General features: G+C 49.4%; 1 protein-coding gene across 2 annotated transcripts in view; it reads right to left on the reverse strand.

Moving 5' to 3' along the window:
• TOX2 (TOX high mobility group box family member 2) overlaps nt 1–23,435 on the reverse strand; it is a 156,517-nt gene that overhangs the window by 107,043 nt on the left and 26,039 nt on the right. Inside the window, exon 1 of one of the 2 annotated variants that reach the window (XM_040248347.1) lies at nt 17,157–22,568. The exons of the other annotated variant lie outside the window; for it this stretch is intronic. Within the exon in view, the coding sequence (XP_040104281.1) occupies nt 17,157–17,393 (237 nt within the window). The 5' untranslated portion in view covers nt 17,394–22,568. Of the gene's footprint in view, nt 1–17,156; nt 22,569–23,435 lie in introns of those variants that run through there. 2 annotated transcript variants of the gene reach the window in all.

Here is a 23,435-nt window from a genome sequence, read left to right on the forward strand (position 1 = left end):
ACATACATATACGTATATATATATAACTTATAAGGTAATATTATATTACTTACATTGTTTATTTCTTACAACAACCCTTCAGTTCAGTTCAGTCACTTGGTTGTTTCCGACTCTTTTCGACCCCATGAATCGCAGCACGCCAGGCCTCCCTGTCCATCACCAACTCCCAGAGTTTACCCAAACTCATGTCCATCGAATCAGTGATGCCATCCAGCCATCTTATCATCTGTCATCCTCTTCTCCTCCTGTCCCCAAGCCCTCCCAGCATCAGGGTCTTTTCCAATGAGTCAGCTCTTCGCATGAGGTGGCCAAAGTATTGGAGTTTCAGCTTTAGCATCAGTCCTTCCAATGAACACCCAGGCCTGATCTCCTTTAGGATGGACTGGTTGGATCTCCTTGCAATCCAAGGGACTCTCAAGAGTCTTCTCCAACACCACAGTTCAAAAGCATCAATTCTTTGGCGCTCAGCTTTCTTCACAATCCAACTCTCACATCCATATATGACCACTGGAAAAACCATAGCCTTGACTAGACGGACCTTTGTTGGCAAAGTAATGTCTCTGCTCTTTAATATGCTCACTTTCACTTTTCACTTTCATGCATTGGAGAAGGAAATGGCAACCCACTCCAGTGTTCTTGCCTGGAGAATCCCAGGGACGGGGGAGCCTAGTGGGTTGCCGTCTATGGGGTTGCACAGAGTCGGACACGACTGAAGTGAGTTAGCAGCAGCAGAAGCAACAGGTTAGTCATAACTTTCTTTCCAAGGAGTAAGCATCTTTTAATCTCATGGCTGCAATCACCATCTGCAGTGATTTGGGAGCCCCCCAAAAATAAAGTCTGACACTGTTTCCACTGTTTCCCCATCTATTTCCCATGACGTGATGGGAACAACAACCCTAGGAGGTTGATATAATTGCTTCTCTTCTGTAGATGAAGAAAATGAATGGGGTTTCATGCAAACCTGTGAGGTCTTAAGCGGGATTCTTTCCTGCCTGCCATATGTAATTTGGTGCCCACCTGTCATATATAATTTGAAATAAAATTTGCAAACTAAAATCTTTGTCTAATGGGGTTTGCTTTTCCCATGATGATGACTTTCATGCTTTGTTCCTGAATATCAAACATCAATTTCTCTCCAAAGAAAAAAGCTTTTCTCCTTATCAGTCCTTTGCACATTCTTATTCTGCCCACCAAGAAATCCAGGGCTCTGAGGCCCAGAGAGGTTAGGGGATCTACCCAAAGCCACACAGCCAACAAGGGCCCAATCTGATTTCTGTATTCCAGGCTGCTGAACCCCCAAAGCCCACAATGGCTTCCTACCCCCACTGTTTCTAAGCTGAGTGAACCAGAGCAGGTGACCTCATGGCCCTGGGCCAGGGACTTTGTCTACCAGGAAGGAGAGACTATGCCTTGGATATGGCCTGCTGAGGGGCTGAGAGTCTCTGGAGCAAGTTTGGTGCTGAGGTCACTGCAGGAACCGCCTCCCCACTGCTAAGAAGAGTCACGTAGGATGGTGCCATCTGTTTTATCAATAAAAACTATCAGGAGGTAGTGAGAAAAGACACTGATCAATACAACTTTGGTGGCAGAGTGTGCTACCAGGCACTTGGCTCCTCTGGGAGATAAGAGTTGTTGCCCCATTTTACAAACAGGGAGGTAGGGCCTTCCTAACTGGCTCTAACCTCACTTTTTCTAGACCTGAGCTATAACAGTGCAGTGGTCCGTGTGCGCCTGGGATGTGACTGGTCCAAACTGAGAGGTGTTTATGTGTAAAACACACATCAGGTCTCAAAGACAAAAGCAAAAAAGACTATAAAGATACCTCATCAATATATTTATATAGATTGCATGCTGAAATGACAACATTTTGGGTATGTGGGGTTAACTAAAATATTTTATTAAAATTAATTTCAGCTGTTTCTTTTCCTTTTTAAAATATGACTACTAAAAAATTGAAGTTATATAGGTGGTATGCATAATATTTCTATTGGACAGTGCTGGTCAAGATGCTGTCCCAGCCACTACAGTTTCAGACTCAGAACCTTAGAGATAGCAACAGGTGAATCCAATTCTCCATTCAGAAATGGGGAAACTGAGACCCATAGAGGGAGAGTGATGTTTAAGGCAAGAGGCTGGCACAGAGGCATTCATTCACTCAACAAATGTTGTTCACTTGCTAAGTCACGTCCAACTCTTTTTGACCCCATGGACTGCAGCATGCCAGGCTCCCCTGTCCTCCACTAACTCCTAGAGTTTGTTCAAATTCATGTCCATTGACTTGGTGATCCAACCATCTCATCCTCTGTCGTCCCCTTCTCCTCCTGCCTTCAATCTTTCCCAGCATCAGGGTCTTTTCCAATAAGTCAGCTCTTTGCATCAGATGGCCAAAGTATTGGAGCTTCAGCTTCAGTCCCTCCAATGAATATTCAGGGTTTATTTCCTTTAGAATTGACTGGTTTGATCTCTTTGTTGTCCAAGAAACTCTCAAGAGTCTTCTCTAGCACCATAGTTTGAAAGCATCAATTCTTTGGTGCTCAGCCTTCTTTTTGGTCCAACTCTCACATCTGTACATGACTACTAGAAAAACCTTAGCTTTGACTATATGGACCTTTGTCGGCAAAATATCTTTGCTTTTAACATGCTCTCTAGGTTTTCGTAGGCTTTCCTTCCAAGGAGCAACTGCCTTTTAATTTTGTGGCTGCAGTCACCGTCCACAGTGAGTTCTGCGATACAACAGAGGACAAAATGTGGACCCACACTCCAGACCAGAGGTGACAAGGTGATGATGCTGGTTTCCTTGCCTGGCCCAAGACCCCTAGGGTAGCCAGGGTAGCCGGACTTGCATCAACCCCTCAGTTCCCCATTGTCAGCTCAGACCACAGAGCTCAGTGATGGGAAGACACAAGAAAACTCCAGCTCCAACCCAGAGCAGATCCACCTCAAAGACCCCTACTGAGCACCCCCAGCAGCTGCCAAGACAACCTGATGGACAGAGTGGCTCAGTGGGCACAGCCTGGCCGCCTGGCAGGCCTGTGATTCTACCCCTGGTGGTAACTTACACACCGTCTGCGTTACTGCAGATTTATGGCAAAAATTATCCTCTCTCTCAGCTCCATTTAAAGCCATTTGGAGCTCGCTTCCATCCTCGATTATAAATCTAATTGCACATTCCAAACAGACAAGCACTCATTAAGCTTTAATTATGCACATGTTGTTTTCAACAAACATTTTCATTTGGCCGCTGTGAGGGGGAATGGTTCCCAGGGGGCTGTCAGTGCTGCCTGTGGCTAGAGGGAGCTGGGGCCCAAGAAGTGGGTCAGGGCGGGGTCCAATGGGGACGTTCAAGAGCAGGGCCAGGACCCCATCAGACCTGGCTCATGACCTTGATGACATGACGGATAAGGACCCTGTGTGGTTCTGTCCAGGTGACTCTCCTTCAAGGTCCATCTTCCCCATGGTGAGGGGAAAATCAAAACGCTTCACCATAGCATTCAAAGTACTTAAGGACCTGAGTCCTGCCAGCCTGACCATTGAGGCTGGCCTCTCATCCCTCTGGCACATTCCTCCCTTGCTCTCTTGGAGATGTGTGGACCTCCCGGCATGGACCATGCTTTCCCTCCCTCTTGGCCTCTGCGGCTCTGAACTCTCCACCTGAATCTCCCTTCTCAATCTGTTCCTTGTTGGCAGCTCCCTTTCACTCCCACACTGTCCCTTCCAGGAAGCCATTGCTGATACCCATTCCTGGATCAGGCTGGCTGCCCCTCTGCTGGGAGAAAGCTATGGAAGCATTTATTGGACCCTGATGCCATAACTGGGTTTCCCTGGTGTCTCAGATGGTAAAGAATCTGCCTGTAATGTGGGAGACCTGGGTTTGATCCCTGCATTGGGAAGATCCTCTGGAGAAGGAAATGGCAACCCACTCTAGTACTCTTGCCTGGGAAACCCCATGGACAGAGGAGCCTGGCAGGATACAGTCCATGGGGTCACAAAAAGTCGGACACAATTGACCGATTAAACAACAATGCTGTAACCAACTGCCACATGTCTGGCTCGTAAGACCAGCCTGCCCTACTATTTCCCCATAGCACCCTCTGCTCCAAGGGCCGGGAGGAGAGGCACCTACTCGCTGTGTGGCCTTGAACAAGGCCTTCTTCTCTCTGGGCCTCAGTTTCCCCAGTGGGACACGGAAGGTTTGAATGGGTGAGGCTCTCTGGGCCCCTTGCAGTGCAGTCAGTTTTAAGTTTCGTGATTTGTCCAGGAGCTAAGAGCTTTCTCTTCCCCACCTGAAGAGTGGTCCTGAAGCCACCGACCCCCATTCAAAGGTTCAGCCAGGACCCTGGGAGCAGAGGGAGCCTGCCAAGCCAAGTCTGGAGTGGGCAAAGGGCGCCTGCCCAGAGATGAGGACCAGGGGTGGTGGAGAACTCTGAAGCCACGCCTCAAAGAGCTTCTGGAAAAACCAGGGAAATAAATGCTTGCTTTAAAATGCATATCAAGCTCCATTCACAACTGATGATGAACTGATGTTTTAGGGCAAGTTCCGTGGAAACAGACTCAGAGTGAAATCTGCCAGCTGGATGTTTATTGGGGGACACCATAGAAGAGCAAGGGAAGTTGGTGGGCAGAGGGCAAGTTGAACTGTGATGCAGTCAAAAACAGAAGCTTCAGTCTGTCCCAGGGAGACTCTGGAGCTGGGATGGCTCTGCAAAGATGAGGCAGGAACCACTGCATTCCCAAGCGAGCCAGCCATTGGGTCCAGGTTGCGGCAGAGAAGGGTGTTTGATAAACTTGGACAAGGCTCCTCCTTCTACCAAAGGCAATTAATACCCAGAGAGAGACTCGACTGTGAGTAGCAGTAGCCGCCACTCCTCACAGCTGGCAGGATAAGCATCTTAGTTGGAAAGGGATCTGGGTGATTTACAACAGCTTCCACTACATCTATGATCATCTGTTCATTGTAACGAAACTGTGTGACATTTACAGCCTGCTTAACATGTCAGTGAAAGTGAAAGTGTTAGTTACTCAGTCGTGTCCAACTCGTTGCAACCCCGTGGACTGTAGCCCACCGGGCTCCTCTGTCCATGGAATTCTTCAGGCAAGAACACTGGAGTGGTTAGCCATTCTCTTTGGGAGTTTTTAACTCATATAATCCTTACAACAACCCTGCAAGGTGAGCTGCTACTTTTTAATTGGAGTAAAATTGCTTTACAATGTTGTGTTAGCTTCTGCTGCACAACAGAGTGAATCAGCTACCTGTATACATATATCCCCTCCTTCTTGCACCTCCCTCCCACCGCCTCCCACTGAGTTACCACTTCTAAGGCTCCCATTTTACAGATGAGGAAACTGAGGTCAAGTGAGGTTAAGCAGCTTGCCCAAGGCCACATAGCTAGTAAGCGGTGGGAGTCAGGACTCAAAAGTCAGAATGTCCACCTCCAGAGCCCATGCTCACGACTGGGCTGGGCTACTTCCACCGCCTTGGCTGCTACTCACAAAGGCACAGAGCTATCTGCCTCCAGCCTGCTGCCCAGAGGCTGGGCTGCGGTCAGCAGTTTAGAGCCTCAGGCTGCCCAGAGCGGCCAGTGTTTGTGCCTGACAATTATCCATCATCTGAGTGGTTGGGAACAAGTCCCAAAACTGATCCTTGCCAAAGACAATTAACTAAAAGCCACATGAGCATACGTCGGGGGGAGGAGGGGGACTGTGGCATGGGGATGGGTGGGAGTGAGTGTGACTGAGACAATGAGAAGCAGATGATTTGGAAGATATTTTCTCCCCAGCGCTACAAAACAAGCCCTCAATCATGCCACAAAGGGCTGGTATTGTTGGAAGGGAAATATGTCAACGACAGCGTTCAGTCGTGGGGCGGTTAAAAAAAAAAAAAAAGAAAGGAAAAGAAAAAAATATCTTTTGAAATTGTGATTTGACCTAGAAAGGTTTTTTAGGTCACCTGAACTTGGCACTGATGCCTCTAACCCCAAAACCTAACACAGACAAAGTACCAAGTTCACTGCCTTTTGTCAGCGCCAGATAACCCAGGAAATGATTTATATAAACACTGCTGCCGTATTGTTTAGTGTATGAAAATCAGCCCTCGGACTTAGGAGCCGGGAGGACAGTGGAGCGGGGCAGTTTTGGAAGCACAGGCTCTGCACTTAGTTGCTGTGTGGCTAGGGCAGGGATCTCAGTTCTCTGATTCTCATATGTCTCCCCTGTAAAATGGGAATGGGACTGGCAGGACTGCGTGTGCTGCCTGGCAGTGTGTGGGCACCCTGAGGTACCCGAGAGAGGCTAGATCCTTCTGTCACTCCTGCCACTTGCCTAGGCTGAGGGCCACCCTCTGTTCTTGACTGTGGAACTCCTATGCCCCAGGTCTGGACCCTCCCTGGGGACCTTGCAACACAGAAGCCAGAAAGGCAGTTAGAAGCAGTTAGAATCTCTGTCTTCACAGGGCTTTTCTCCCCAGACTCAGGGAGGGAGAGCAAACCCCATTCCAAGGCGGGGCGCATGCCAATGAGTTCTCCCAAATTCTTCTCCACCATCAGGCCGCCCAGTCGGAGATACATTACAGAACCTCAGGGCTGACGGGCTCTCAGACCTTCTCATTATCCCTCTGGCGAAAACTGAGGCTGGTAGAGGGCCCCCAGTGGCTGGCAACAGCATGCCAACAGTTGTAATCACCACATTCCTAGGGTCTCTAACCCTATGTTCCCCCAAAATGACAAACTCATCCTGGTTACCCTCGAAATCCAAGGTGGTATCAGCATATCCAAATTCCCTACCCCCTAATCTGAGCATCTATGATGTACTGGCCATTGCCAGGCTCTGAGGGTACCAGGGACACAGAAACGATCCCCAGGGAAGGTTGGGTTCCAGAGGCAGTACAGACACCAGCACTGAGACAGATGGGGTGATGAGGTAGACACAGGTAGAGACAGGCCAGGTGAGTCAGCTGATACACACCTGCCAGGTAGAGGAGCCACAGGATCAGAGAGCTGGGACGTGAGGCCGCTGGGAGGGTGAGGAGGCTATGTGTGTACGTGTGTAGCTGTGAGGTCAGCTATACAGGGCAGAGTGCACGGGAGGACTCAACATTCACTGAAAAACAACAGTGAGCATTTGAAACAATATTCCTAGAGAAGAGTATTGGGGGGGGGGGGTGGGAGTGCCATCTAGTTTGGCCAGAGATAAAATATTCTGTGAAGCAACAGATAAATAAACAGTTAAATAATTAAAGCAGTGGGGCAGGGATGTCAAAGGAGAGCTTCACATCAATGAAACAGAAAGAAAGTGCAGAATCAGACCCAAGTCTGTATGGAAACACATTACATTATGGTTACAGAGGGCACTTACTCTATGCCAGGCACAGCATGGAGTGCTTTACCTAGGATATTTCAGACAACCTTTGCAAGGAGCCTGAGCCTGTAAGGGAGATGCTACGACTCCCTTTTTAGAGGAGAAAAGCTCCATGTAAGCAGAGTGCTCAAGGTTACACGGCTACAAAGTGACAAAATCAGAATCTTAACTCTGCTGGCTCCTGCCCATAACAGCCACTCTATTTTGCCTCGCCTTTTGGAAACAAAGAGACAAAGACCAATTATTTCATGAACAGAATGAGGGGTTATCCTGTTCCCACTTAGGAACACTGGACTAGATACCCATCGCAAGCCATCCACCAACATGTCCTGAGAACAGATTCTAGAGTTAAGTATAAAAAGTCACGTTACAGGGAAATATCAGAAAACAGAAAGAATGCTTATCAGATCTCTGGCGGCAGGATAACCTCCTCAGTTCTCAAAGCAATCACGGAGGGAGGGAGATTGACAGATTCAAACATATACGCATTCATATCTTCTGTAGAGGGAAGCATAATAAAACCAAAATGAAAAGGACATCAGCACCAACTATGAGACAGTTAATATATACGAGGCAGAAACGGCGTAGTCAAATTAAAGAGACAGCAAGGTCCCGACAGACAAAAAGACTCGAGAACGAATAGGAACGTCACACAGGAGGCAGTCTAGCAAGAGAAAGTACGAAGGGAAAAACCAGGCGCTTGATTCTGTGGACATGGGAGAAATGTACATGAAACACACCTACTGTAATGAAACTGGGATACTTTCCACGTTGCTGCTGTGGAAAGCAGCTTCCAGCCTACTGGAAAGGAACACGTCAGCCACCCCCAGGCAGAGAGCCAGCGGGAAGCAGGGTAGATGAGTGCCCAAGACCCCTGCCGGCTGCCTCAAGAGTCACTCCCTCACCACGCTGCCTGTTTGTCTCAAGTCCACCAAGTCTTCCTGGAAGCAGCTTCTGTTCTCCACGCCGGGGATGGTACCAGTGATGGACAGGCCACAGTCTTAGTCTTTCTGAGCATCTGGTGTAGTGAAGAGGAAGGACCAGCCATTATAAACGGGTGATAAGTGCGCTGGGAGCCAGAGTTCACGGGAGCCTAGAGACTTCTCAGAGGAGGTGGTTTCTAAGCCCACCTACCTGCAGGCTGAGCAGAATTAATCAGGTGAGGGAGAAACCACCAGGTGGGAGAGGGTGGTGGAAACAGCATTTGCCAAGGCCAGAGGGCAGGAGAGGAGGACCCACTTAGGGGAGGCAGTGAGAGCTGAGCTGCTCAGGCAAACAGGACCTGATGAGGCTTTTCAGGGCTACATGGGGTGGGGGTGGGAGGTGGAGACCTAAGTCCACATGGTAAGCTACATTTTATTTTTTTTACTAATTAATTTTTATTGCAGTAGAGTTGCTTTACAATATTGTGTTAGCTTGTTGTTGTTTCATTGCTAAGTTATGTCTCTCTGTGACCCCATGGACTGTAGTCTGCCAGGCTCCTTCTGTCCACAGGATTTCCCAGGCAAGAATACTGGAGTGGGCTGCCATTTCCTTCTCCAGGGGATATTCCCAACCCAGGGATTGAACCTGACTCTTGGCTTCCCTGGTGGCTCAGAGGGTAAAGCATCTGCCTGCAATGCAGGAGACCTGGGTTCGATCCCTGGGTCAGGAAGATCCCCTGGAGAAGGAAATGGCAACCCACTTCAGCACTCTTGCCTGGAAAATCCCACGGACAGAGAAGCCTGGTAGACTACAGTCCATGGGATCGCAAAGAGTTGGACACAAAAGAGCAACTTCACTTTCTTTCTTTCCTTTCTTTTTCCTGCATTGCAGGCAGTTCTTCACCACTAAACCACCAGGGTAGCCATGTTAGCTTCTACTGCAGAGCAAAATGAATCAGCTCTACATACACATATATCCCCTCTGTTTTGGATTTCCCTCCCATTTAGGACACCACGGTGCAGTAAGTAGAGTTCCCTGTAGTTTTGGAAGTCCAAGCCACAGCAATCAGAGAAGAAAAAGAAATAAAAGGAATCCAAATTGGAAAAGAAGTAAGACTGTCATTGCTTGCAGATGACATGGTACTAAACACAGAAAATCCTAGAGATGCCACCAGTAAACTACTACAGCTAATCAATGAATTCAATAAAGTTGCAGGATACAACGTTAATACATAGAAATGGCTTACATTCCTATACACGGACAACAAAAGATCAGAAAGAGAAGTTAAGTAAACAATCCCATTTACCATCACAGCAAAAAAGAATTTTTTCAGTGGTCATGTATGGATGTGAGAGTTGGACTGTGAAGAAAGCTGAGTGCATAAGAATTGATGCTTTTGAACTGTGGTGTTGGAGAAGACTCCTGAGAGTCCCTTGGACTGCAAGGAGATCCAACCAGTCCATCCTAAAGGAGATCAGTCCTGGGTGTACACTGGAAAGACTGATGTTGAAGCTGAAACTCCAATAGTTTGGCCACCTGCTGTGAAGAGCTGACTCATTGGAAAAGACTCTGATGCTGGGAAAGATTGAGGGCAGGAGGAGAAGGGGACGACAGAGGATGAGATGGTTGGATGGCATCACCAAATCAATGGACATGGGTTTGGGTGGATTCCGGGAGTTGGTGATGGACAGGGAGGCCTGGCATGCTGCGGTTCATGGGGTCACAAAGAGTCAGACACGACTGAGCAACCGAACTGAACTGAACTAAACTGAAGGAGGAAAAAGACCTGTACACAGAAAACTGTATGATACTGATGAAAGAAATCAAAGATGACACAAACAGACAGAGAGACACACCATGTTCTGGGATTGGAAGCATCAATATTGTGAAAATGACTATACTACACAAAGCAGTCTACAGATTCAGTGCAATCCCCATCAAATTACCAATGGCATTCTTCATAGAAGGAGCTACATTTTAGAAACTGGCCTCTGGCCTTGGGTAGAAAATGGATTGGGGGAGATAGGATTGGAGTCTGTCTACGGAGCCAGGAAGAAGCTTCTGTGATGATCCAGGGCCAGTGCCTAGAAGCAGGAAGGACTCTGAGCAGGGTAGGAACACTTGCTAAAGAAATAATAAGTAAAAGAGCATGGCAGTGATTCAAAAATAGAAATTTATATTGATGGTTAGAAAGGGAAGCAGGGTTGAAGTCAGAATAAAACCATGACGATCTCCAGTGTATTTTCCAAAATTCAGAACTAAGAGTCTCAGAGATGAATGAAAGCTGCCAAGAGCAAAGGATCACCCAGGAGTCAGAAAAGGGGTGACTCACACAGTTTTGCAAACCCTAATTTCCTCTCCTTGGTCACACACTTCCTTCTGATTTCTTTTTCTGATGATTCATAAGAAAAAAACATTTCCCCATTTAAATTCAAACCCAAAATGCTTGAACTCCGGAGCTTACCCTACCCAAGCCTTAACCTCTGCCCCTCAGCCAACAGAACTCAATTTAACCCCAGGTAACTAAAAAGAAACTGGCTGCCAAGAAACCAAGAGGAAACTAGAGGTTTCTAGCTTTATTGTGGCTGTCAAAGGCCCCATGGGGCCTCTGAGACCCTAGCAGGGTCTTCAAGTGGCAACTCACAGGCCCAGGTCCACAGCCCTTAGCCAGGATCCACAGTTTCAGAATTCAGAATTTGTTTGGATTTCAGAAAAGTGAGGAAGTGATAATTCCACAAATTACGTAGTAGCCTCTGTGGGGTCCGAGTCAAGACACTTTCAGATTTCTACAGTGAATCCCTAGAGGGCTAGGTAGAGATTATGTCTGTCCGTTTAGATCAGACTTGGGAGCCGAGTGAGTTTGCAGCATATTTGCAAAATAACTGCTGGTTTCAGAGCCTTTTAGATTTCAAATAAGGCAGTTTAGAGTTGACTCGAGCACTGGGCGCACATGTGCTGGGCCCTTGGGACACCATCCCACTGTATGCCCATCTTACAGATGAGGAAACTGAGGCTCAGGATGGTAAAGGAAACTGCCCAAGGTCTCACAGCTATTAGGTGACTGAGCTGGGATTAGAAGCCAGATCTTACATCCTTCCACGCCCACACATGGATCCGCCAGGCTGCTGAAATGCCAGGCAGAGTGTTTAGCATTACAGGGAATGTGGGTGGCACTGGGATCTGGCCAACCTGGCAGTCCAGTGGTTAAGAACCCATCTTCCAATGCACGCGGCACAGGTTTGATCCCTGGTTGGGGAGCTGAGATCCCACATGCCTCGGGGCAACTAACACAGCCAAAAATAAATAACATAAATAAATATTTTTTAAAAGACCAGGTGCAACAGGAATTGGGTGCCTGGAAGATGTGTCCCCTCAGGCAGGCCCAGGAGCATCGACCCTCCTCACAAGCCCAGAGCTTCCCGCATCCACTGGAGATACGGTCCTGGCCCCCAAAAGCCTCAGAGTCCACTGGGGGGAAATTTTTTAAAAAGAAAAATGATAAATGTAGTAAGTCATCTACTTAGTATGTTGGACAGTTCTGAGACCTATATGGGAAGAAATGGTGGGGCAGGTGAGGTGAGTCGGCTACGGTGGGAGTTTGAACAGGGCAGTCAAGGTGGGCCTCCCTGAGAAAGTGACAGTCGAGCAAAGACTGCAAAGAGGTGAGTGAGCCAGCCAGGCAGGTATGTTGGGGAGAGGCCGGGCAAAGATCCAAAGGTAGGAGTGTGCCGGTGGAGACCACTAAGGTGGGCAGAGCTAGTGAGGGGGATGGGAGGGGAGGCCAGAGAGATTAACAGGGGAGAGCGTGTACCCCCAGATGGCACTGAGATTACCCCTCCCCGGAGAGAGGAAGGAGCACTTGTTCCGCCTGCCTTATCTGATGCTGTGGCTGGAGGAGCGGGCGAGGGCAGGCGTGGGGTATGCACACGCAGCTCGGCACACCCAAGGAACCTCAGAGGGGCCCCGGAGCAGCTGACATCCGCTAGGCCTGCGGCTTCTTCCTGTGGCTGCTGCATGTCAGGTTGCCCCGATGGCTGCTATTTTTGCTCCTGTTTGGGGTTCAAGGCAGGGCTCCTCTGTGCACGGGGCCAGGGGCTGCTGGGCCCAGCTCCTCTTTGGGTTTGCTCTGCTCAGAGCAACGGGGAGGAGCCGTTTAAATGTTCCAAGTATCTCTGGGGACACTTCCTATTCAGTAAGTGGGAAAGAAGTAGGAATTTGTTATAGGTATCATCCTGTCAACCTCTTGACTTTCTAAGCTCAGAGAGGTTTGGGGGCTAGTCTGAGGTCACACGGCCAAGTCAAACCACAGGCTGAGGATTCTGATTCAGTCGGTCTAGGTCTGAAGGTTGTTAATTAGCAAGGGGCTCTCTGCATTTACTATCTAAAGTAATGTTTACCAAGCAGATAGTCTGTGCTATCCAGACTTTTAGAAGGCATGAGAATAAAGGTACATCATCAGTTAAGTTCAGTCGCTCAGTCGTGTCCAACTCTTTGCGACCCCATGGACTGCAGTGCGCCAGGCTTCCCTGTCTATCACCAACTCCCGAGGTTTGCTCAAACTCATGTCCATCAAGTCGGTGATGCCATCCAGCCATCTCATCCTCTGTCGTCCCCTTCTCCTCCTGCCCTCAATATTTCCCAGCATCAAGGTCTTTTCAAATGAGTCAGCTCTTCACATGAGGTGGCCAAAGTATTGGAGTTTCAGCTTCAACGTCAGTCCTTCCAACGAATATTCAGGACTTATCTCCTTTAGGATGGGCTGGTTGGATCTCCTTGCAGTCCTAGGGACTCTCAGGAGTCTTCTCCAACACCACAGTTCAAAAGCATCAATTCTTTGGTGCTCAGCTTTCTTTATAGTCCAACTCTCACATCCATACATGACTACTGGAAAAACCATAGCTTTGACTAAATGGACCTTTGTTGGCAAAGTAATGCCTCTGCTTTTTAATATGCTGTCTCGGTACATCACACAGGCCTTCAATCCCCTCCGAGCATCACAGCACTGGTGGGAAGGACTGTGATACAGTGGGCACAGGAGAGGGGCTCTGGCTCAGACTGTTGGGGCTGGGATGAGGTGGCAATCAGAGAAGGTTTCTAGGGAGCAGTGACCACAACACTGTCTGCAGGAAAAGGCAAGGAGGGACTTGCCTGGTGGCCCAGTGGTTAAGAATCCACCTACCAATGTAGGGGACACGGGTTTGATCCCTGGTCCGGGAAGATCCCATATGCCAAGAAGCACTGAAGCCCGTGCACCACAACTACTGAAGTCTGCACACCTAGAGCTCCTGCTCTGCAACAAGAGAAGCCACCGCAAGGAGAGGCCCACACACTGCAGTGAAGAGCAGCCCTCACTCCCCACAACTAGAGCAAGCAAGCGCACGGCAACGAAGACCCAGCACAGCCAAAAATAATGACTTAATTTTAAAGTGAGTTAGTCACTCAGTCACGTCTGACTCTTTGCGACCCTATCAGACCCTCTCAGGACCCCTTCAGGCTCCTCTGTCCAGTTCTCCAGGCAAGAATACGGGAGTGGGTAGCCACTCACTTCTCCAGGGGATCTTCCCAACCTAGGGATCAAACCCAGGTCTTCTGCAATGCAAGTGGCTTTTTTTTTTTTTTTTTAACCATCTGAGCCAATTTATTAACACAAAAAGAACAGGTAGGAGTTCGAGGGTAAAGGAAGCATATTCTGGACAAAAGAGTCTGGGTGCACAAAACCAAGAAGCACGAATGCTCGGGCAGCGGGGAGGAGCTTTAGGAAGCAGGAGGGCAGTGGTTCTGCCTGGGAGGGAGGAGGCAGCAGCTAGCTCTGACTGCAAAGCCTGAGATCCAACAGGGGCCCCAGCTCCACTAGCAGGCATATGAAAGATTTCAGAACAGATCCAGAAGCTCCAAGTGACCAAGGCTTCAAGCAGAGGAGCTGTTTGTGGAGATTGCCCTGCGGCGGTGGGGTCTGTGAACAGAGCAGACTCTAAGAGGGAAGGAGCAGCTAGGGAGTTCTGGGTAGAGGCTCCTGTGTCGCCCAAGCACAGGTGATAGAGAAGCAGGGAGACGTGGCTGTAGCCTACGGGTACAGTCATCAGGGAGTAAGGCAGAGAGAGGGGTCAGGGATGACTTAAGCCAAGCACTGGAAGGCTACGAGGTTTACCAGGATGGGGTGATGGGAGCGGGCATGTCTGGGGATGGGCACACGTGCGTCAAGATAAGGACGGTTCCGAGGCACCGTCTCCTTCAAATGAACCTTCTGCTGGCTCTGAGGATGCGCAAGTCAAGGCTGCCTCTCTATACTATTTCCCCATCCTTAGTGGCTGGCAGTTCCCATGCCTCAGTTCTAAGACCTGCAGAAGGTGAGAATGTTGCCTGAAGTCTCAGAGTCAGAAATCATGAGAGCAAAGCCTGCCCATCCAGGCTCACCTATGCCCATTCCAATGCCCAAGTCGACAGACTCTCCACAGCGGGGGACCCTCACACCCTCCCTGGAAAACGGCACCGTGGGGTCTGGGAGAACCTAGGGAATCCAATGCCATCTATGATAGTTCAGGACTTTGTTTGTCATTGTTCCACATGTGTGAACACCTGCCAGGGCCCCTGACTAGACAGAGACCATGACTCCTGGATAGCCCTCGGGCCCCCAAGACAGTCACGGGGGGATGCCGCAGGGGCGCCCCCTCGGGAAACTCTGCACTCCTGCCTCTGCCCCTAATTTCATTAATTACTGGTTTGTGGCTGCATGAGGAGGCGTTGTGGGTGCCACTAATCATGAGAAGGAAATTAACTTCAAACACGCAGTTCATCCTCTTCTGGAGGGTCTCCACACAACCCTGATTTCTAACACGGAGTAAAGCATCTAGAGTTTCTGGGACCAGCCTAAATTATTTCTCTGAAGGAATCAGGGACCAAAAAAGGTGGAGAACTTGCCCCAGATCACGAAGCAATTACTTAGCAGGCTATGTACAGGTGACTCCGGTTTCCCACTCCCCGGGCACCTTTGTTCTTTCCGTAAATTTTCAGGGGTGCCTGTTGTGTGCCACACCCTGTCAAAGGCTCTGCAGCGTGCCTTCCTCGAGAGAGACAAGTGTTTTTATTTACTGAGCACCAACGAAGTGTTTGTTTAATCCTCCTAACAATCCATCACCTTGTAGGAGAGGAAACTCTGGCTCAGACAGGTAAGGTGCTGAAGATCACGCAGCGAGCAGGGAGCTCACAGCCAAGTCTTAAACCTGGGTTCAGCTTCTGTTCTCCTGGTTCAGGGAGGGTGTAGATGGTACTCCAGCCACACCCTCTCCCTTCCCAGGTCTTCCTCCCTGACCCAGGGTTCTCAGCAAACACTGGTTTACTAAGGGGACTATTGTCTTGAGATCCCAATTGTATTCTACAATGCCGGTGACTGGTATTCGGTAAGCCTTCAGGAAGTGTTAAAAATAAGAGTCAGTTCTGTGTCAAGACAGCCAGTAAACCCTTGTAATTTACTCCTCTCCCTGTCAAGAGCTCATGGGTGTGATCAGAGACAGAGAGAAATTTGTATTAGCCTGGGCCACAAAACACAGACTGTGGCCCTGCATTCGAGCTTCCTAAGAAGAGAACCAGAACACAGAGCTTCGGGCTACAAGCACAAGGGGAGAGCTCCCCGGGTCATACACACCTATGCGTGCACACACACACAATCATCACAACACAGAAAAGTAGGTATCATTGTTCCCATTTTATGGATGAGGAGACTGAGACTTGTGAGGCTCAAGAAGCTTGCCCAGTGTCACAGACTGTATTTGAGGCAGACCTGACATTTGCAACTGGTACCTGATCTGCCCCTGACACACAGTGGACACTCAACAGCTACTTCCTCCATGGATGCCTGGCTCCAAAGCCTTCTGAGCAAAGCCTGTGACTGCCTGCGTTGAGACCCAGTGTGCAGAAAGTAGAGATCACACACTCCTTGGTCTCAGTTGACCTGGGGTATTTCAAGCCCGGGAAAGACGGCCTGAGTGTGTTACAGGGCTTCCATTTCTGGGATGCACATGCTCACAGCTGGATTTGCAACACCGACAGTGACTGTGATGAATCAGAGCGCCAGAAGAGGTCAGGCCTCCTGCTTGCTCTGCTCAGCGGGGTGCAGCCCTGTGAAGTGTAACAAGCCCCACCTCCAACTCGGCCAACTCCTATCACAAAGACGATCTCCCCAGGGACGGCGGGGAAAATGCCTCGGATGTTGGGTTTCTGCACTCACATTCCCGGTCACCTGTTCCGTGTGTGTGTGTTCACTCTGAAATCTGTCACCGTGTCCTTTCTCATTTTTTGCTGTCCTTTCAACTGGTTATATTTTCAAAATCGTTAATGGAGAAGAGGAAAAGGTGGCACTCACCACAACGGGTGAGGGCTTTTTACTGATTCCACAAACTCCTAAATCTAATGGAAGAGGCAGCTGAAACTTTGTTCCTGGGGACATCCCCGGCTACCCCTCACCCCCCTGCCTTGAAAGGTTCTTCCCACTCCTCATCCCAGGTACCTGCTGGGCTCCTACCATGCCATGGGCCAGCTCCATCCTTGTTTCAATCTGAGTTAGCCAGATCGCCCCATCATACCTGGCCAGGCCTACTGCAGGGCGTGCTAAATGGACGGATGAGTGAAAGAACAAACGCTCTCTGAGCATTTAGGCACCAACACCTGCTCTCAGGGGTTGGTACCAGCCACTGCCAGAATTCCTTTTTAGGAAGCCGTTGCCAACTGCAGGCCTCCTGGACCTTCCAAAGCATCTTCATTCTACAACATGACAGACACCTGTCCATCCCGGCCAGCCCCCACCCAGACATCGTCTGTCTTCACCCTGGCAGTGCCAGCCTGACCACCTCTACCCCAGGAGGTGGCGGGCGCCCGCTGCTTACCTTCTGCTGAAACACACCTGCAATGCACCAGCGTCTTGTAAGTAGAAGGAGCCCGAGTCTCATTCCACAGAAGCCCAGGCAGCGAGAGAATGCGCCCGCGACAGCCTCTGTGCAATTCTGCTGCATAATCAGCAGAGAAAGAGAAAAAATGCCAGAAATAGCAAGCTTTATAAGCCCTCCTGACAACTCTTGGTCCTCTATTGGCTGGAGGCCCAGCACCCCCGCCCCCCATCCCATTCCTATAAGGTGAAATGGAAAAACCTGTTATTTAACCTCTTTTATCAAAATCCATCTTCTATCCCAATTTGGGCCTGTGCGTTTGGAGCTCCTGGCGGCAGTCTCCACGCCAGGTCTCACAGAGCGGAAGGGGAGGCAGCCTGGCTCAGTATTATTTGTGGCTTAAGAGCCTTCCCCACTCATGTCCACTGCCCTGGGAGTGGGTGCTGGACTGCAAAGGCTTTCAGAAGGCAATTTGGCAGCACTTGTCAACGTGTGAAACTTGCATGCTGTTTCATTTGGCAATTAGACTTCCAAGTATCCATTCTGCAGAAATACCTGTACCTGCGTGCACCATGCAAGCCCACTGATGTTGCTCATTACAGAGCAGAATTAGAGGCAGGCTAAATGTCTAAAACAGGGTCAGGCTGAATCGACTGAAGTGCATCCATTCTATGGAATATGATGGAATGGGGAAGATGTGTAGGTACTGACTTAGAACCGGTTGGGAGAAAGTCAAGGACATGATCCCCTTTTTATAAAAACCATAATTGCGTGTGTATTTGGATATTCACTGTAAAAGATGCCGAACTGTTAATAGTGCTTACCCTGGGGAGTAGGAGAAGGCGGTATTTTCAGCTGCTGCTTTTTTTCTATTTTATTTTTTTTTTCCTTTTCCACAAGCATGTACTACATTTGTAGTTTAAAACAAAAACATAAGAGCCTCCCTGGTTCCTTTCCCACTCCTCTGAAACCAGCAAGCCAAGCAAGGCCCAAGGTCACCCACCACAAGGCGGAATTAAGCCTAGGACAGTGCCGGCCCGAAGCACTATGGGTCCCCCACAGCCTCACTGACATTCATATAAACACAGTTAAATTAGGGCTTGGTGAAGAAGGTGGACTTTGGAATAAAACAGAACTGGGTTTGAATTGCTACGCTGCCTGCTGGAACAGTTAACTTCCCTGAGCCTCAGTTTCTTCATCTGTCAAATGGGGATGACTGTGCCTACTAGATACCATGTAGTATGTGGGGTGCTATGAAGCTAATTTTAATCTTTTGGACATAACAGAACCATCAGAGGCTGCTGAGAAAGCACCACAGAGCTGAGGGCATCCAGGACTAAGTGAGAGGACTCCTGGGGGAATCACCCCACTTATCACAATAATAAACTATGAGACAGAGAGAAGGGCCTGGGCAACAGCAACTGCCACCTGATAATGGGGGTCACTGCCCAGCACGTCAGTAGTAGGATGGATTGAGGGGATTAGAAAAGGCTTCAGAGACAATTCCCTGGCAGTCCAGAGGTTAGGACTCTATCTTTCCACTGCAGGGGGCACGGGTTCGATCCCTGGTTGGGGAACTAAGATCCCACATGCCACACAGCATGGCCGAAATAAATAAGTAAATAAAAATAATTTCAAAAAAAGAAAGAAAGAAAAGGCTTCAAAGAGAAAGAAGTCCTGCTTCTGCCTCTGTCAAGCAATTCTTCATTGCAACATTATTTTTGAGAATATGGTAACAAAAATAAAATCCACTGAGAGGGGACTGGTTAAATCACAACTCTCTGGACAGTGGAATACTAGGCATCTATGAAACGGTCAGCATTCACTGCTATGGAAAGAAGCTCACGTTTGTTGAATGTTAAACTCAGTCACTGGAAACCAGAGACGCTGATAAGCAAAAGGTGTAACTGGCACACAGATAGTGTGAAGGTAAAAACCCTTCAGTTATCATGGATTCATTCATTCTCTCATTGAGCATGTTCTGCCTAGGTCCCACATCAAGAAGGGCGGGTTCCAGACGCCAGGGCAATGTGTGAGCAGGGCACTGTTGGTATCATCAAAAAGACATCCCAGGGGCTTCCCTGGTGGTCCAGTGGCTAAGACTCTGCACTTCCAATGCAGGGGCCCCAGTTCAATCCCTGGTCAAGTAAACTAGATCCCACACGCAACTAAAAAGAGATCCTGCGGGCCACAACTAAGACCCAGTGCAGCCAAAATAAATACCAATAAATGTTTTTTGTTTTTTTTTTTTAAAAGACACCCTAGCTCACGCATGTAGTGAAAGGTTATGGTGGAAGGAAGACAGTGCTCACAACTAAGGGCCCAGGGTCATGGGCTGAGTGAGGGCTTCACAGAACAGGTGTCATTCGGGCTGATATTTGCAGGAGGGGCCAAGTTTGGGTGCACGGAGAACAGAGTAAGCATGTTAAGAGGGGGGGCTGATACGGGATAAACGCAAGAAGTCCTGACATTCTCCATCAAACACAACTCCACCACGTGTTGGGGGGAAGGGAGGCTGAATCTGAGGACAGAAGATTCTGGATGTCTTGGAAGGAGGAATGCTGGGGTTGTGACCATGCTGTCCGCAGTGTGCAGTGACAGAGCAGCGTCCCAGCATGACTCGCTCACCCTGAGAGTCCCAGCCCCACGGGGCAGACGGTGCTGGGTGGGGTAGGAGCGCCCCTCTGGCAGGCTGGGTACTGGCAGCTCAACTAGGTGAATGCCAGCACCTAGATTCCAGAAGGAGGGCTCTTTGCTCGGTGCTGAGTACTTGGCCCAGCAGTGCAGGGTGACGGGGGTCCCAGCTCGAAAGATCCTCTGCTCAGCTGCCCATGTTGTAGAGCCAGGGAGGGGCCTCTGCACCATGATGAAACTCAGCATTTTTTTAGTTTTATTTTTATTTTTCAGATTTTCGATGGTTCTGGTTCAAAACAAAGAGAGATGACTCAGCTTCCTGTGAAAGGGCTGCAGCCCTTTTGGAAAAGGTGGTTCTGTTCTAATGCTTCTCTCTTCCCTGTTCTCCAGGCAGCTCATCCCAGCTGCCTTGTTTTCCTTGATGATCAGCTATTCCCAGAGTGGGGACAGGGACAAACGCCAGGCTCTAGCGGGGTGGGGGTCAGATGGCCTGAGTCTGAATGCTGACCCAGGTCCTTACTCGCTGAGAAAACCTGGACAAAGTTAAACCCTCTCTGAGCCTGCGTTAAGAATCTCTCGCAGGATCTCTGTACAAAGCAGCAGTCTCCTATGGAAAGGGTGGACCATAACATCACTGTTACTAACAGCAGGCACCTGTGCTGAGGTCCTACTGTACCTATATTATCTTACTGAAGCCTCACACCTGCCCAGCCCAGGTTCCTATTTTACAGATGAGGAAACTGAGGCTGAAAGCAATAAGCTGCCTTGAGTTCCCATCTTCCCATTCCCGAGAATCAGGGCCCACATTCCAAGCCAACTGAGAACTGAACCCTGGACGAGTTTGTGCTTTCCATCTGACTCTCCCAGCCAAGCACACACCAGCCCCTCACCGCCTCACTCTTGACTGGCAGCACCGAATCATTGTTCTCAGATAGTGGAAATTTTCAAGCCAAGGCTTCATAAAAATAATTCCATGAAGGGCTCAGAAAGAAACCTTCAATAATAGCACATCATTTCTTCCCCCTCCCGGGTCTAGGAATCCACAAAAGCTGCCTGTGTAGCATTCCAAGGAGATGCAAGAAGCTGTTAGGAAAACCCCTCCAGAGTGTAGAGAAAACCAAAAAGGCTGAGAATGAGGTGTGAGCTCATGCAAGAAAAGAGGAAAGGACTCTAAAAAGACCCGGATTTCAAACAGCCACCCGGCAGCACAACAGGGTGGGGTCTCTCAAACCTTTGTCCTAGAACTGATGGAAAAAACCAGATCTGGCGCAGGTGAACACAAGGTAACTCAAGACAGCAAGAACCCCACTTTCCATGGCCTTTCCCCTGCATCACCCCAAAGCATACACTGACAGAGCAGCCTTAATAGTAACTGACTAATTTTAAACCCTGTGATTACCAGGGTTGATTTCCATGGAACCCTCCTTTCACAGCACAGAGACACGCTCATGAGCGGTAATTGCCAACTTCAGTTTTAGCTCTGTCATACCCAGTCATCGGCGCTAACTCAGGCGGCCGCTCCCTTGCCAGGTAAGCTGGTAATGAAGTCGTCTTTGCGGCTGAATTTCACAATATTGTGATGCTGCCGTCAGCACCTACAAGTGCTGAGAAGCTATGGAGCTGCTTCGAGGTAGAACAAATCTCGCCCCAGGGAAGTGACTGTAGCCACTCTGAGTCTCTAAGGGGTCCCTGCCTGGATTCTCATACCCACCAGGGTTCGTGGTTGCTTAATCCCACGTGCTGCCTCGCTGGAAACGCTGATCACCGTGGGGCCACGTTGCACACGTCAGGGTGCTGCCTCCCGACGTCCTCTGCAACTGCCTCCCACTTCTCCCTCTCCATCCCGACGGCCCTCCCCGCATTTGAACTCACGTCTGATCGCACAGTTTCACCCATTGGGCCTTTGCCGGTCCTCCAACCACGGCATGGACTCGCCTACGGCGAGTTCTGCACCACGCCACGTGCCAGTCTCATTTTATAAACGCTCCCATTGGCCTTGGCCGCTGACCTATTTTTTTATTATTTATTTATTTATTTGGCCGCGCCGGGTCTTCGCTGCAGCACGTGGGATCTAGCTCCCTGACCGGAACCTCCTGCGTTGGGAGCATGGAGTCAGCCACCAGACCACCAGGGGTGTCCTGTGATTAGGGACACACACAAAACCCTCCCCCGACTGCGTTCTGATGGCAGAACTGTGCTCTAGAACACGAGCAGGTATGTGTGCGCTGACCTTGTGCTGACTTCAGACTTATGCCCAGACACTGAGAGGTGCTGCTGTGATGGGACAGAGGGCTGAGAACCACTCCCTCTAGGCGCCCACTGCACGCCCGGCGTGCACACGTACCCTCGCCCACAAGCAGCCAGACAGGCGAGAGAGCAGGGGCTCATTCCCTCCCTGGGGAAACTGAGCCCTGAGAACGTCAATAAAGCAGGTAAGAGGGGTTTCTCTTCATTCCAAATGCCGGTTAAACCTGAGGAGCTGCCGAGCCTCCTCCCCTGATAAAGAAATCCTGGAATAAATCTATTTCCCTTTTCACTTGTCCACCAGGAAGCCAGGAGAGCCAGATGTGTATGCCAATTTCAGTAACTACAGGACCCAAAGCCAACATATCTGTTTTCATTTTTCACTTAGAACTTGTTCTATTCTATATTTTCCTTGGCTCTAATTCTCTTTTTATTGGAGTGTAAGTGTTTTACAATGTTGTATTGGTTTTTGCTGTTCAAGGAAGTGAATCAGCTACATGGATACATATATCCCCTTGCTCATGGACCTCCCTCCCCACCACCACCACCATCCCAGCCCTCTAGGTCGTCACTGAGCCGAGCTCCCTGTGCTATATAGCAGCTTCCCACTAGCTATCTATACTAGACATGGCAGTGTACATATGTCAACCTCAGTCTCCCAATTTGTCTCACCCTCCCTTTCCTCCTCCTGTGTTCACATGTCCATTTTCTACGTCTGCATCTCTATTCCTGTTTTGCACATAGGTTCATCTGTAGCAGTTTTCTAAATGTATTATATATACTTTTATATCTTCATAAGTGTTCCTGTGAAAGAATGACCAAAGTTAAGCAAGGACCAAAAGCCAGACATGGAGAGGTAGACACCCAGGGTCCCAGAGGTGGTCCAGGAGTCTGTCTACCCAGGTCCCCTCCATACTGATCCCATCACTTCCTCCTTTCCTCAACCAAAAAGCTAACAGTGTCCGAGCGTCTGTTTCCTGCCAAGTACGACAGGTCCTGCTACGTCCACACCAACTTCCCAGCAACCCCAAGAGGTACCACTAGTAAAAGCATGTCCTCTGTCCTAGGTACCGTTTCCACACATTTACGAACAGTGTTCCCCACGGCAACCCTCGTAGGCAGGTATGGTCATTATTCCCATCTTACAGGGGCGTGAGCTGAGGTGCAGGTTGGGTAGCTTACTGGATGTGCATAGCTATTCAGGTGTCACAGAGAGGACTGGAACGAAGGTTCTGGGCTCTATTGTGCATGCTCCCAGCAGGATCCCTCATCTTACAGATAAGGACGTGAGGTTTCGAGAGACCAGGGGTTCGCCGAGCTTGGGCTCTGACTGTCCAGTCCGGATGGCTGCAGGCACAAAGGGAGAAGCCAGGGACTCCAGGAAACCCCTCTCCCAACTCC

This window comes from Oryx dammah, unplaced genomic scaffold, assembly GCF_014754425.2.
Source record: "Oryx dammah isolate SB20612 unplaced genomic scaffold, SCBI_Odam_1.1 HiC_scaffold_10, whole genome shotgun sequence".
NCBI classification, from domain to species: Eukaryota; Metazoa; Chordata; class Mammalia; order Artiodactyla; family Bovidae; genus Oryx; species Oryx dammah.